The sequence below is a fragment of the Eschrichtius robustus genome, chromosome 1, assembly GCF_028021215.1.
Source record: "Eschrichtius robustus isolate mEscRob2 chromosome 1, mEscRob2.pri, whole genome shotgun sequence".
NCBI classification, from domain to species: Eukaryota; Metazoa; Chordata; class Mammalia; order Artiodactyla; family Eschrichtiidae; genus Eschrichtius; species Eschrichtius robustus.
This window is the reverse complement of record NC_090824.1, coordinates 23,249,030-23,266,080: the sequence shown is the minus strand read 5'-3', so window position 1 is coordinate 23,266,080 and position 17,051 is coordinate 23,249,030. Positions and strand designations below refer to the sequence as shown.

Genomic DNA, 17,051 nt, shown 5'->3' with positions numbered 1-17,051 from the left:
GAAAATAGGAAATATCCTCTCCACTGCAGAGCCTAGTACTTATCTTAAAAAAGTCAGAAAACAAAAACAAACAAACAAAAAAACCTTACATTGTTTCTTTGGCCAACAAAAATTAAGATAATTCTAAGGATTAAGTAAAATCTTAATTCTCTTAAAAATTAAGAGAATTTTTGGTATTAAGTTAAAGATTCCACTAATATGTTAATGCCTTTTTTGGTTTCTATTGGAGTTATGCATTGTTTTTATATATTTGCTCAGTGACCTTTTTAAACTTTATTGCCTGGCCTTCAGTTCTTGAGACAAGCTCACTAGATTTTCATTAACTCACCAGTTTTCTAGGGATCAAAGCTAGTTAAGTCCTATATGGGCCATTCTGTAAGGTCCTTATAATCAAGTCACCGACAATTAATTTTCGATTGATTACATTTTAGAAATGTATTCCCAACCTCTTTTTCATTACCAGCCTCTAAGAAGACTTTTAGACCTTTTCCTAATTGTCCTTCTCCATAAAATTTTAATACCAGAGATACTGTATATTCATTTTAGTACTGTGGCTCTTGGCTGATCACAAGCCATTTTCATATCTAAGATGCTCCCCCTTTTGCCCAAAACAATTATTGCTGGCTGGGGGAGGGACGTGGGTGGATATCATCCCCAAAGAAAATGCATGCTTTAGAACAATCAAACAATAATTGTGGCCCTTCCCAAAGTGGTGTTTGCCTCTTATAATTGCTTCCGCATTTACACAGTTAATATTTATTCTCTTATCGTCACCTCCCTTCCCTAAATGAGCGGAAGTGGACCCGTATTGGGCCCCATCATAGCAGGAAACTCCAAGAGAGTGAGCTCATGATCTCTCTAACACGAATAATGCGCTCCAGGATACAGCTGCCAGCACCAGTTGTGGAAATGAAATGCACATTTCAGTAGTGTCTAGTTGAAAATAAAAATAGTATGTTTGAAAAATCTTTTTCTATTAACTTTAGGGAGAAGCAGAGGTAGAAGTATCTCCCTGACAGGTGTTGAATAAAGATCAATTACGTGGTTTAAGGCACCTCTCTGCCACTGTTAATTAAGCAAAATCCATTACCTAATGTGGTTTTTCTACGGTTCTTTGCTGTGTCCGGCAATTCTATGCCTACTATGTCTATTTCAAGAAGGATGTTGTCTGGAAACACTAAGCATACGGGTTGTCATGTGTATTCATTTGCTAGGGCTGCCGTAACAAAGTACCATAGACAGGGTGGCTTAAACAACAGAAATTTATTTTCTCGCAGTTCTAGAAGCTAGAATTCCGAGGTCAAGATGTCAGGGGTGTTGGTTTCTTCCGAGGCCTCTCCCCCTGGCTTGTAGATGGCTGTCTTCTCCCTGTGCCTTCACATGGCCTTCCCTATGTGTGTGTGTGTGTGTGTGTGTGTGTCATAATCTCATCTTTTTGTAAGGACAACAGTCATATTGGATTTACTTACCCAAATGACCTCATTTTAACTTCATTACCTCTCCAAAGACCCCATCTCCACATACCAGTCACATTCTGAGGTACTAGGGCGTTAGAACTTCAACATATGAATTTGGGAGGGGGCACAGTTCAGTCCATAACATCGTGTAAGAAGGGGTATAAAGAAGCCTATGGGAGCTACATATGCAGACTTTGACTAAGATGTAGCTATTCAAATCTTCACTATGTTTTTTACTAGCTGTGGGTCCTTTAGCAACTTGCTTAACCTCTCTGAACTTCAGTTCCCTTTAAAAGTGTAGTAATTATCCCTTTCCCAAAGGATCATTGTGAGAATTGTATCTAATTAATTAGTAATAACTACAACTAATAAGCATGTATACATGTCTAGCACAGCATCTGACTTGTAATTGCTTTTCCTCTTGAATATGGATTCAGGCTTCAATGCTTTGGGACTAATAAGACCGGCAAGTCAGTTAATATTATTAACTTCAGGAAGGAGAAATCAATGAGCATTTGTTGAACAACTGCTATATATTGAGTACTCTTATGCACAGAGTAGGACAAAAGTTTGGTTTTTAGACAAGATCTGTAGCTTAATAATTGATGGAATGATTGAAAGAGTATTTATTGTGCATGTAGAATGTACCAGGTACAGAAAGTACTTTTCTCGTCTACTGTGTAGCAAGGGGCCTTCTTACTGCCCACACCCACAGTCCCCTATATTTCTTGCAGCAGCAGATTCCCTGGCATTGGGGAATTTCTGCAGGATTCAATAGAAAAAAACAATTGTCTCAAATTGAATTACTTCTGTCGCAATCAAAAATTTTTCTGCTGTCTTCAGAAACAGCCTTACCTGTGTCCAGAGGCTGTCTTGTAGTATCTGTCTGCTGGTCAACGTTATTAATTCAACGAACTGCAGCAATTACATGAAGAATCACTGATAGTGAGAGAAGCCATTATGCTATTCCCAAACAGACTGCATTCCACAGTGTTCATTAATTATGCCAGCCTATAGATTCACGACCACCAAATCATACACTTGAGACTGCACACCATATGTATTGAAACCCTCTCCAAGCTACAGTGTAGTTCTGTGCTGGCTTGCTCCCTTGTATTGCCACCATTTGCAATAGCCCTTCTCCTGCCCTTCTGATTCTCAAAATTGAAATTAAAGTCAGGATAGAGTCAGGCTGCACAATGTGATCTACAGGGACAGGACAGGCTTGAGCCTCCTCAAACCACCTTGGATCACTCAGCTTTACATAGACCCACACAGACTGTCTGGACCCAGAGCCATTCAAAGCTACACAGGAGTTAAAATTCTCTACCCTACTGCATACCCTCTTTAGAGAAGAGAGACAGCAATGATGATGGAGGCAGGACACAGTGATAAGTCTTTCATGCTTTTGTTCATTGGTTTCCTTATCTCTCTCTCTCTCCTCTCTCTTCCCCCTACCTCATTATGTTTTCTGTGACATGTGCAGCCAACATCAGATGACCTTGTTTCATCTGCTGAATGTTCAAGTGATGACGAAGACTTCGTTGAATGTGAGCCGAGTACAGGTAGGTTAGGTCAGTCTTGTTTTGCTTGCTTTATTTTTTCATTTGCAAAAACCAATACATACGTATATGTGAATATACATGTGTTTTATATATATATATATATATTATAGTGTGTTAATGTGTGTATTTCCTGTATCTATATATGTATGTACATACATATATAAATATCAATATATAATCGAAAGCATCAAATCCCATGGAAGGAGCCATAAGATCCCAGGGAAATTTAAAGTCACTTCCTTGACTAGCTAAAGAAAAGTCCATAAGACATAACTTGGAGCAATCAGATACCCAGATTAACCGCCAAAACAGCAAATGTATAGCAGCTGGTGGCAGCTACGAAATTGACAGGGGGTGGGAACGTGAAGACTTCTATATTGGATTGACGTCAAAAAAACATAAAGCCAAAGTGGGGCCATAAACATCATGTAAACCTCATGAACTGTTCTGACTCTCAGGGGCAAACAAAACAAAATCAAAAACCAAAACCAAACAACCAAAAATTTTTTTTTTCCATGGGATTTCAACAGCAGTTAGCATGGTATTATATTTATACTAATTTTGTTCATTGTGTGTTTAGAGAATTTGTGCAGCAATATAACGTAGTAAACACAAAATTAGGACAGAACCATGCCATGTCAACGGCTGAGATGCTTCGAAATGTATCTACTGTGCTGAAGTTGAGAGGACTTTGGCAATTAGAAGCTTCAGTGTGTTCCCCATTTGCACCCAGATATATTTTGATGTTTTATGGTCTTTCTTTATAGTGAGCTATATATGATATAATGTCCAGCAGGCAACTGCAGTCCCTGATTATTTCCTATCAACTTTCCCAAGTCGTCTGTTTTGAGACTTGCTATAAGTTAAATATTTATATATATGCATATATATATAAAATAGAGAACAGATATCATCGAATTTCTGTGTATGTTTAATAGAGTTAAAAGCTGGAGTTGGGTTAGGATCTTATTTCTGTAAAGGCTAAGAGAGATAAATAGAATTTTCTAGTTGATTCTTTGGGTTGCTTTAATTTTTTTTCCTTTTCTTTAAAAATAAAGGAGAGCCCTTAAACATTTCCTTTGTTAATTCTAGAGGAATTTAAGATTCATTAAAAAAATTAGTATAACAAAAGTGAAAATCTTCCATTTGTTACCCTAAAATTATTCAAAATATTCAGATTTTGTGGAAGCCTGACTGCTTGGTATCTTGCAAATGGCTTTGGATCCAGGAAGTTCTGTGGGTTCCTGTTCTTAGCATTACATAGGGACATGTCAATAACATGCAGGGCCTTTCCATTCTAGAGTGTGATCTGTTCCTTTGGAAGCTCAGTTGTGTGGTAGGAAAGTAACTGTGACCTGGCTGGTCAGATTTTTTTTCAGATTATTGGGTCATAATCTCAGTGTTCTAAGTGAAGTTTTAACTCTAAAGGGAAGATACGTCTAATCTATACCAGAACGTTGGGCAACAAATTTTCATTAGTTAATTAATTCATTTATTCATTCATTTAATAAATATTTCTGAGCCCTCAGGCAGGATACAGTGTATCTCTAGATTTGAATCCTTCCTTTTCTAATAGTTTGCACAAATGAGATGTTGGAAAATAGAATATGGAACTTTATTATCTAACTTACCTCTCCAACAGAATTCAGTTCAACAAATATTTTTTGAGGGTCAGTTGTGTATGTTAGGTATGTGCTACATATTAAGGATTCAGATATGAATAGGGCATGATCTCCAAGATACATGTTAAATTCACTGATTTTGTGGGCAATAATTTAAGATACCTAGATTTCAATTTGGATTCTCTGTGTATCCTTTCTCTGGTTTTCTTGTTTTCATAGCAGTGATATCTGCATATATGTAACAATGTTTATCAAATCTCTGGATATTAAGTCTTCTTATAAAAATCTAGGCTTGATCATTCTCAATTATCACCACTGTCTTCCCCTACTACCTCCCCCTCCTACACACCGTCATCTCCATAGCAACCTCCATAAGAAGACAGAGGGCTTTTCTAGATCTCTGATTCACAAGGTCTATGGCTCCCCAGGTTGTGGGTATATGCTACCATTTGGTATTGAACATAAACAGGCCCAAACTTGAAAAGCCCCAGACTAAGTCCATTTGCTTTTTAGTGACTGCACAGGTGTTTCATCTGATTCAAAAGCAGAGGACAGAAATTCAATGCCAGCATTTCTTGAGTGATATAATTACATGGGGCGGGTGGGGGAATAAAAACAGTTTTTAAAACAATCTGTTGTGTTCTGCAAGGGAGTATGGGAGGGAATATATAAATAAAGCAGGTGACAGAATGCCCACTCCGAAGGAGCTAACATGTAGCTCTAAGAGGCTGATATTGATCCCCTCTGCCTGGGATTATTTAACTCATCACATTTGAAGAATGAGCATTTCTTCTTTCTAAATTTACTCCATAACGTATTCCTGTTAAGTGATTCAGATGCACAGGGAAATATGTCAGAGGCATATTTAATGCAGGAAGGAGATAGATATACCTATTGATGCAGAGGTTTTGCCCTGGGAACCTGATTAATACTGATGAAGATTACATGCTTAGAGCTATCAAGTCCTTTTTTGCATTGTATGAGAAATATCTCTATAGCCTTAAGATTTTCCAGAAATATTACAGATTAAAAATCAGAACCATCAAACCAGTTGTTACTGGGGCTAAGTTTCACACTGCCTAAAGAGAAGTCTTCCGTTGCCCACGCAGCAGTGGACAATGGTGACATTTACATAACTTTGACATAAACTGTTAATCCTGAGATTCTGTGTGAATATTGAGATTAAAATTCTAAGTTTGAACATTCTAATTCACTACCTCAGTTTCTAAAATTTTACTCTTTTCCAGGCCTGATGTTTGCTGGAAATACACTAAATTTGGCTAATCTTGTTCTATCTTACTTGAAATTACCTTATCTTCTCTTACTTTGTTAGCAAATTTATGATTTTCTAGGCTGTCTCAGTAATAAGGTATTTAACTTCTACAGGTTCTTTCCTGATTAATTTAGGTCCACTAGAAGCTCTTGCTTTTCATAAGTTTGTATAAACTTTTCATAACTTTAGTATATGTTATATTCAACAACTTTTGTGTTCATGTGGGCATCAAGTTTTAAATGAAATGATATTTCTTTGGGTTTCAAAGCTGCTGGTTTTGAGTCAGATGTAAGCAAATGACTTTTATACTCACAACCCACTTTGGCATTTAGGGATCACCCTGGTTTGGTGTAGCTTAGTCGTGTAGCTTAGTTCTTTAAGGACAACTTAAATTTTTTTAGAGTGTGGTTAATGATAGTTTAGAAACCTTTTACATCCAATGGATTTCAAGTTTTCTCTGTATATTTTTGCTGGAACATATGTAAATGAGTTTTTTAAAAAAGCCTAAATCATGAGAGCAAGGCACAGAGTGAAAGCTCAATTAGTATTTGTTGACTGAATTTGTATGACTCTCAAAATACCTCATAATCTTAAATTAAAATTGGAGATTTTTCATACCTCTCACTTCATCTCCCTTTAAACAGCTAAATAAAACCTGTTGAATTATTTTAAAATATATGATTTCATACAAGTAAGTATCGCCCTAACAAAATCCATGTTTCTTTAGCAAAAATAGTTCTCTACCTTACCCTGTCCCTTCTTTTGCTGGGAACTAGATCATTTTATACTGAGTTGCATTTTCTGGACATTTGCTTTGAGAACCCAGAATGGAAATTGTGAACTATAAAATCATAATGAATCCATCTGTATCAAATAAATATATTCAGAAGAATATTTGAAAAACTGTTCAAGTACATAAAGTTCAGAGTCAGGATTTTAACTTTCCTAATTTGTAAACATTGATTGTGTCCCCTACAAAAGAAGGAGGTGTCTATTTGGTAGTTTAGATTTATGTCTTTGCATATAAACCCTTTTCTTCCCAACTACACTTCTATTGATGTTAAATTGTGCAGTAAATGCATATTTCATTGTCCTTCTTACCTCTTTGTAATCAGCAACAACAACAGCAATAAATAGACAAGCTGGAGAGGATTCAAATAACCACTAGGAAATGGGATTCTCTCATGAGATTGTGGAAGCCAAATAAAAATTAAGGTCTTTAGTAAGTTCACCTTCATGATCTAAAATGTGGGAATGGATTCTGAAATACAGATAAAGGGATTAAATTCACTTTTCATTCCTTCTCTCTCCCTCCCCCCAACTCCTATGCCCAGTGTCTCCATCTTTCGGAAAAAAAAAATAACATCCAAACTAATGTATTGTCAGATTCGCTTCTGTATAATTAAAAATTATCAATTGTCTGAATTTTATGTGGTTTATGGTCTTAAGATTCTAAAAATCCTGGGGGCAGGGTTCACAGAGCAGAGGAAAAAAATGAAAAAAAAAAATGCCTTTTGCACCTGAGAAATGGGCATGGCAGTAATTAACAACTATATTGATTCATCCAGCCATTATCTAGGGATACATTTTTCTGGTTGTCAATTAGCGGGGTTTTTTTGCCTCCACTTTTGCTAAGTGTCCTTTGATCAAATCTCAAGGGACAGCACTTGCACCAGAGGGCAGACAGTAAAAGGAAGTAAAGATGAAACACATCCATCTATCAATAGGACTGTGCTAAACAACTTACAATGGTTGGACTGAGGGAGATGTTTAAACTAATGGCAGTAATCTGAGATCACAAAGTAATTACTATTCCCAGAGTGATTCTCAGATGTATTTTTACTTCTCAAATCTACAGTCCTCACATTTGCATTTGGTGTTATTGCTACTTTGCTCCTCTTTGTTACTCACACTAAACATAATACCCTACCCATTACGGTGAAATTTAAATGTGGCAAAACACCAAGAGCTTATCCCTATTTATGTTCTCCAGGTAGAACTGGGTTCTTAGTCTTTATCAGTTTGAGATGCCTCAGTAAAGTATTTATAATATGAAAATCTGGCACGGAATTGTTAAAAGCTCAGCAAATCCTTAGAGTTTTTATTTGCTGGAACATTGTGGAGGACGCAGCTGAAGTGTTAAGACAATAATAATTTTCTAATAAAGGATAGGAAGAAAGAGAGCTTTATTTTTCAGAATCCATAGATGAAAAGTAATGTGTGCAATTATCGACCTTAAATATGATGTTGCTAATCTTCAGAGTTTATAGAAATGCATTTTGTCATTCGTGTCTCCAGCAAACTTGAAGTTAGCAACTTGTATATTTTTATTACAAATAAATAGATTTTTATTGAATTTTAGAAAGATTTTTCCACATGGAAACTCATGATTGGTAAATAGAATCATGTTTAAATAATCATCAGTCAAGTAACTATTCAGTGTATAGTTGAATAGTAAATGCCTAAATGAACTGCCATAGGAATGTCTGAGTCACAGTGTCCGGGATTCACCTTGAATTTTAGGGTCCACCTAAAAACACTTTGAATAAAGGTATAATAGAAGTAATCTGAGATCTGTTTTAGCTTCGGAAAGAAGGATGTAAGTAGATGTAAATTTCATTAATTTAATTAATCATTATTGGCTGTGGACATGAGTAATTTTTACATTTGAGCTCTAATACATGTTCAATGTACACAAAGCAAACAGCTATTCACATATTTAGGTCTAGGCTAAATCCTACCAATTTTTGAATTTCCTTCACTGATTTATAAATTAATAGAGTACATTCATGGGTTATAATGTTCCTAATTTAATGGTATAGTTCCTATCTTCATTCATTAACCCACTCAGTGATAAGTTGCATCACTTTTTTATAACCCACCTCCACCCCAGCCCAAGCTAATTTTTAAGTGACTGGAGCAAATATGTGGCCTTTAAATCCCTAATGATAAAATGCTTTGAAAATTAGAATAAGGATAGAAAAATAAGTATAGAAAAATCAGCTAATTGGCTATTAGGCCATTGACAGTGCAAGCATGGTGTGCATAAAATGTGTTCATGGGTTGATCATCATCATAGATTTTATAACCAGAACAACAAATCTAATAACAGAAGTGATAAAAACGAAAAAAATTCTATTCATCTCCATTACCCAAGATTTTTTGGTGATGCTGGGAAGGAGAGGGAATCAATAAGATCAGTGTGTAAGTATATACACTTCCAGTTCAAAGTTTAATAAATCACTTATTTATGCAACAGTTTTTAGTGACTACTATGTATAAACACTGGAGTAGGTTCTAGGAAATTAAAAACAAGATGAGACTCCTTCCAAGAGTTCATAGTCTATTAGGGAAGACAGATACAAAAATAAGGGGAATAAAAGGAAAGGAGGGATAAGAAGGGAAGAAACAATGTAGACAAGGAATGGAAATGCCTAGAATATTATCAGAACTCGAAGGAGAGGTCTCTAATTCAGCAATTAGCATACCCTATCCAAGGACAGGCAAGAAAAACCACAGATGATGCCACCCAGTGGCAGAATCAATTAACCCCAAGGAGCATTCTTCTGTATCTTAGGTTGGGGGCACAGAATTTCTGATTCGTTATGGTTGAAAAATTAGTACTGCACATATACAGTATGGCCTAGGGCCAGGGCTTCTTAGGTAGTAGGTTAAGGATGGGCGTGTAGAAGGGAGAATTTCAAGCCAGACTTCCTGATTTCAAATGCCACGAGAACTTCCTGATTTCAAATGCCAGTGCAAGTAGTTGTTAAGGAGTGAGCTTAATGAAATCATTAAGCAAGTCCCCGCACCCGAGAAAAATTAATAAATAAAGAGGGATTGGGTTTTAAAAGAGAGGTTTTTATGTGTTTTCTTTTATTCTTTCTGTTCTGTATTTTTTCTCCCATTGGCCCCAATATATATACTGTGTACATATATATATTTATGTATGTGTGTATACTAAATATGTAGAGCCTATTGTTCCATATATATATAGACACAGTATAAATGATATTAGAATAATGTAAACAGAGATTAACAGCAGCCCCTGCCATCAGCCATGTGTTTACACAGAAATTCATACCATCATTCTTACATCAGCCAACATAGACATGCATGATACTGTTTTAACTTGGTGGAAAAGCATGTTAACTTTTCTTTAGGTTTTGTTTTTTTCTTTATCATAATTATAATGATGATTCCATAACTCAATTATCCTTGGGAGGGGTAGAGAGAAAAAATTATACAGATATATCTATCCATATACACACATTCCTGTGTATATATATAAATAGATATATACTTTGTATATATTTGAAGAGCATTTTCTGTTGTTTCACCTCATCTTGTGCCGCATGAATTTTTGGTGGTTCAGTTTATTTTGTTTTGATTCATATTTAGTATTTTGGTCATTATGGCTATTTTAAACTCATTGCTATACTTTTTTGAGTCATTATTTTTTAAATACTGAGAGATATATAGATATACAAATCAACCAAGGCAACAAAATCTTTTCTTGCCATCCTAATCTCAAATTTCTCCCCCTTCAGCATATCCCTCCAGTATTTACGCTCAAAACAAAACAAACACCAACAAAATCCAAGAAAGTTGTGTACAAACGAATGAAGTACTTTGTTTTCCTCTTCTTCCTCCTATATATTTTTAATTTACATTTTCTCCTTTCCCCTTTTTATTTTTCCTTATATCTGCACAGGCCACTTTACTCTCCCCTTTATGACAATGCATTTCATTGAAAAAAAGGACAAATGAGCCAGAAAAAAATAATAGTAATAAAAGAAAAACATGCAGAAAGAACAGAGAAGCATACCCCTCTCCCCAAATTTCTGATGGCATAAAAAGAATTTTATTGCAGATATAGACTATTTGTTGTACCTTTTATTTCTGGACGAGCCCAGGATCATTGTGTGGCATGCAGTGAGAGTTTTATAGCGAATCAACTAACCATGGCCTCCATCACCAGTGCATGGGCTATAATAACGCCATCTCGTGTTTCATCCAAGTGATACATCCAGGCTAACCCAGCAAGTCCAGTGTATGAGTTGTGGGGATAACTTTCTTTTGTAGTTATAATTTCATGGGTTCTCATCTTTATTATTATTTCCATGGGATCACGGCAGCCCCAAGAGCTGCCCTCGCAGCATCTCTGTGTGGTTTTGTTCTTGTGCTTGCTTTCCTTGGTACAGCAGTCAAGCATGGGTTTTGTCTGGCACATCTGTCTTGCCATCTTGTCTTGGAGTCCACTGTCTTGGTGTCGTTCTGTGATTCTGTTCTCTGTTTGTAATATGTGGTTTGAAATCCTCTCCCTTTATTTCTCACTCCCCTATTGTTTCTCTTTTTAACCTTACCCTTAGGGAACTTCACAAAGGAGCAAAACAAATTTTCAGTCGAATTGTAAGGCTGATGACTGGTTTGCATCTGGAGGTCATAGGTTGCACTTCTTACCTGGCTAAGGAGGCAAAACTTACAGTGGGAAATTACTAATGATAATAACTAAACAAGCTCCCCATCAACAACAATGAGAAACCCTTGTTGATTTCTTTGGCATGATTAAATGGGCTTACTGCTAAAGGGATTTCATGTAAGAGCTAATTTCCAAGGAGTTTTCCCATAGATTATCAATCTTCTAGTTAGACGTTTTCTTCAGGAACAGATCAACAGAAAATTTTTTCAGAAGACGTTAGTGAGGAACACCATCATTTCTGCTATATAGAGCAGTGTCTGTTCCTGCATTGGTGAGGAGTTTGTGGAAATATGAATGTGTCTTATTATAAAATTTATTTGTTTATGTATTTTAACCTAAACTATAAATGTGTTTGGCAAGGGAAAGGAAAAAAAAAAAAAAAGGTTTCTAACTCACTGGTTCTACCTCATGCATATTTCAAGGTAAGATTATCTTTTGATCTTTCTCAGTCAAATGATACATATTTTATTTTATTTTTTAACTCATGGAAGCATTAGAGAGCCAACACTTCGACTTAGACCTAAATTCTTTTTTTTTTTTCTCTTTTCAAAGAATAAGACATACACAGTAACTTTAGTTCTGAGAATTGAGTCTGAATTTCTTGAGACAGAGGTGGAAGACAGTGCCCAGTTAATTATTCAGATGCTGGATTATACTGTGATTACCGAGGAAATTTGCCACATAACTTGGAATGATTTGGTTTGTCTGATACTTATAGTATGAAAATGAATTTTTGTAACAAATTCAACCTCCTTATCCATAAAGGTTGAACAAGAGAGTATAAAATAGGTCTGAAATGAATTGATAGATTGATTTTTGAAATAGGATCTTAAGATTAAAAAGTCCATATTTTTAACCTGGAGAAGAGAAAGTGTTTCAAGGCAGATGGTTTTAAGATGAGATGTTTCAGTCATGTCATTGTAGCCCTTTGCTCTCCTTAAGGGCACAGGGGAAGGGCACAGGAAGAGGAAACTTGTGGGGTCTATGGACTAAGAACTTGATAATGAAGGAAGGGAGGGAGAGAGTGAAGGAGGAAGAGAGAGGGGGCAGATAAGGGAGGAGGGAGGGAAAGCTGGAGGAGGGAGGGGGTATTCCTGATGAGTCAGGTATAGTAGCTTGCTGGTAAATGATAAGAACCAGCACACACATAAACACACACAGCCTTAATCTGTAGTGTGTGACACTTTCTATAGTATAAAATATTCCCTCTGTGGCTGGTCTCAAGCCACAGATATGACAATATTAAACTCAGAATTGGGAAGTAATGCTCATGAGCACCCGATTATACACTTTTTTCACCATACAGATACTATGGATATCAATGAACTTGAGTTTTAAGCTTTTATTACCTTTGTTTTTAATAGAATGTATTCATATGTGTGTGTGTGTATATATATCTACACACACACACACATATATATATATATATATATATATATATATATATATATATATATATATATATATATATATATAGCTTTGATAATGGCTATGTTTAACAACCAACTTGGAAAATTCCTGAAAATGTAGCAGTCAGCTATCATGAACTGGCTCTGGCATGTCACTGGCCAAGGTGCTACACTGTGCCGGGTGCATTCAAACATGGTATTTTATTTAAATCTCATTTTCAGTTATTATGATGTAGAAACTATTGTGGCCATCTTACAATTGAGAAAATCAGGACTCAAAAGTTTGCTTTTCCAAGGTCACATGCCTGTACATAGTGGCAGAGGTAAGGTTCAAACCCAAATCTGTTTGAAAATAGATAGCTCTTATTTCTACTGCAGTGTGCACAGAGGGTTGGGCTTAAACACTTATCAGAGCACTGCATTTTAGAACTATGACATGCTCGTTTGTGGAGCTTTCACTAATTTTGTTTCCTCAGAATAGAGTTGCCAAAAATTCCTCCCTTAGTAACATGAAGATGAACAGGATATTTCTTAGGTTTCCAAATTTTGTTTCTCGAGCTTTGGAAAGACTATAATAGCTGCATTTCTTAGCACATAATTATAATATTCAGCATGATTCCATTACTCAGTTGTTATGTTTTTATAACTTTTAAAACTTAATGAACTTTATTTAGTTCATTTAGTTGATGCACGTTAATTAACCAACTTCACAGTGAAATATATCAGTGCCCTTTACTTCCACATTTTCCCATAAAACTAGTATGTTAATACTTAAAACAGCATGAGAACCTTTGTATTGCAGAAAATGACTGCAACTTAAAAAAATAATTTTACTGTTAGATACTTAATCATTGCTTTGTGAAAGAGTTTGAGAAATCTGGGAATTAAGAAGGAAAGTGTGGATCTTGCCCTTCTACTTTGACAAGATACAGTCTCTGACTGAGTTGCTGATGGTACAATATTTTACTTTGATTTAATGTCAGCTTTAGCTGCCCCTGTGGTCCACTTTCAGTGACAGCACACATAATATTGAATAAAGCCCCTTGAAGTGATTTCTAGGCCTTCATCTGTAAGTTTTCCACTGCTACATCTTTGTTCCTTCATTCAGTAAATATTCATTGAGCATTTACTATATGCAGGTATAGTTCTAAATACGTTACACTGTTAACTCCCTTAATCCTCATAACAATCCCCTGAGGGGCTTTATCATCCTCTCCATTTTAAAGATGAGTAAACTGAGGCACAGAGGAGCCAAACGGATGGTCCCAAGGTCACACAGCAAGGAAGTAGGAGAAATGGGATTTGAACCCAAGTCAGTGGGGCCCTGAGCCCACACAGGAATCACTATGTTATACAGTCTCTTATTATATAGTATTCTCCATTGACCCATATATATAAATAGCTACCTGCCTCTTTGATAATAATGAAAGAAGGTTTGTGTATTGAGTATATTAAATGATTGGGAAATACTTGTTAGATGGATTAATTACTGTGTATCTGAAAGGCTTTGAAAACCTTGGTTGATAGGGGTTATGAAATTGTTTAGCTATGATTTATCCAAACAGCTGTGATTTAAACAACTTACTGTGGCTTCCTGCAAGGTGGAACGGTTCCAGTATTCAGGATGAAAACCATCACTTATGTTGAGGCTAGTCCCTCTTGATGTCACCTGTGTAATTGTGCACTGGGGGCTTCCAGCTCACTGCTCGTCAGCAGACCTGTTTAGAACATATGATCAGGTAACAGCCACCTTTAAGTGATGTTAGGATTCTAAGAATAGAGGCTCGTAGTGAGAGCTGATGAGATGCTGAATTTTCTTCATTTCTGAGATAATTCTGTTCTTTGAACACAGTGTTTTAGATGTTACAGCTAATAGGCAGCAACAAAAGAAGTGAATGTGTACCTGAGAGGATGCATTTCTTGCCTTGGCCCCTTTCTGACACATGTGTACTCTTGACATTTCTTAAATTCCTACTCATGTGTTCATCTTCTCTTTCATTTTTCTCACTTCCTTGCATTATATGTCTCTAACTATAAAAAAGGAAAAATCAAAACAAACAAACAAAACCCCAAACCTTTTCTGGGCCCTTGAATTTTCTATGCAAGAAAAGAATCTTAAAGGATTTAATAAGAACTAAAATTCACAATGAAATAGAAAGTACCTTTTTAAAGCTGGGTTTGCTTTTATTAGAATCTTTCCAAGGAAAGTATAACTTGCTTAAGCATCTGAGGGTCTCATTACAAATTACATCCATCCTGACCAATCCGGAAGCCTAAACTGGGAAATCCGTAGAGTTGAAAATGCTTGAGGACCCTCTGTTGTCGAATTCTGCTTTCATCTTAGCTTTGAAGCAGATACCCCCGTTTTACTAAAAGATCATGGCAATAGTATATTGCTAAGTATTCAAATTTTTCAGAGTAATCACTCAGAGCAAAAGCCAATAAAGAGCCAGAGACTAAACACTTTAGACTTTGGGAGTCTCACAATCCCTGTCATAACTACGCAACTCTGTTGTTGTAACACAAAGGCAGCCATAGACGATACATAAATGAATGATTATGGCTGTGATTCCATATAACTTGATTTTAAAAAGCAGGCATCAAGCTGGATTTCGGTAGTCTACTGACCCCTGATCTAGAGAAATCTGATAGGTTAGGAATTTGTGGTCATTTTCTCTTTTTTAAAAGATGAATCCTTCTTGCCCATTTTATAGTCAATCTTAATAAACATTTGTTGAGTTCCCCACTAAGCACGTGAGACCACATAGGATGTGGGAGGACATTGGAGGCTCATTTCTCACCATTGTTTTGAATATGCGCATTATCTCATATATGAAACTTGATTTAAAAAAAAACAAACAAGCAAACGTACAACACCAGGGTCCCCTCCCCACAGCGTGTACACTGCCTTTTTTGTAGGCGCTTGATTTTTTGCCCTTCCTTTTGCACATCTGTCTTTTGTACTCTGTGCCTCCGCTGGGGTGTGGGCTGCATCCTCCCTGCTTTCAGACCTCTTCGGCAGTAGTTTCTTTGAACTCCAGCCCACATACTGTGTCACATCCCAGTAATTCTTCCCCAAGCCTTGGCTGTGAGTTATTGAGCTGACAAGAATGACTGAGATACGATATTTGCAACCTGCTGAGAACCCCCTCTTTTCCTGTACTTTTTGATTTGTCGCTTTATAAGTTTTGTGGGGAAAGTGAGAAAAACATTCTTGGTGACACAGGCAGTGAATGAGGAGAACAGAATTGAAGGGGCACAATATATAGGACTCCTTCCTGCATTGCAGGCAAAAGCATTTATTTATATCTTAGTCCTCTGAATGTCGGAGGCAAAGGATTATCCCGTAGGGTGCAGGGTGGAGCATCCAATATCCTGAGGAGAAGAATGTGTTCTACCACCTGGCAACAGATTAGACAGGAGCAGGCTATGAAAATACAGGTACAAAGCCACATTTAGCGTTACTGCAGAAGTGGTGTTTGTTACTTTACGATTTGACTCCATAAATTAATGCTTAGTCCCTTTAGCATCTTTAACATTAGAAATCTGCAGAGAAGAAATACAAGACTCGTATAAGAACAACATCAAGTAAACTATGAAACCAGATCCTAATGTATACCAACCCCAGAGGGAGCATAGGATTAACTTTTGGAAGCCAGAATGCTAAGTAATGACATTATGAGCTTTCTCCATTAACAAGTCCCCTTGTTGTGGTATTGTGCCTGGAGTTGTGAAGTTCTGAACTATGACTCAAAAAGAAAGCAAAAAAAGAAATGCAGAGATGATGCAGGAAAGGAAGAAAGATGGAGCCATTAGGAGGGACTTTGGGGGCAGGAGGTACACGGGTTGACTTTTAAAACAACATAATTTAGAATTAGTGTTTTAAAAGCCTCTGAGATCAAAGGGATAATAGAAAACAAGAGTAAAACAAGGGTAAATTAAGCACTATTGATGACCTGATAGGGACATAGCAAAATGCAGTAAAGTCTCCATCTTCTTCTTCCTTTATGCTTGCAATAGCCTGGTATTTTCCTATGTGGTTGGTTGGTTTATTCACTTGCTTGTTTGCTTGTTTATTTCTTTATTTATTTACATTTAGTTATTGCTAGCTTTCCCTATAAAAGCAAATGGGCAAACTCAGTCCCCAGGGGCCAGCCGTGTAACGTGATGAGATGAAATAGACAAGGATGACACAGGTGACACAACAGATGACACATCTGCAATAGCGAGAACTCATCAACCA

General features: G+C 36.5%; 1 protein-coding gene across 15 annotated transcripts in view; it reads left to right on the top strand.

The window, feature by feature from the left end:
- Positions 1 to 17,051, top strand: part of NRXN3 (neurexin 3) — a 1,618,670-nt gene that overhangs the window by 1,566,813 nt on the left and 34,806 nt on the right. For 8 of the 15 annotated variants that reach the window (XM_068558724.1, XM_068559298.1, XM_068559177.1 and 5 more), the window contains one exon: positions 2,944 to 3,031. In XM_068558724.1, coding sequence (XP_068414825.1) covers positions 2,944 to 3,031 — 88 coding nt within the window. The remainder of the gene's footprint in view (positions 1 to 2,943; positions 3,032 to 17,051) is intronic. The other 7 variants (XM_068558635.1, XM_068558546.1, XM_068558806.1 and 4 more) reach the window with 1 other exon arrangement.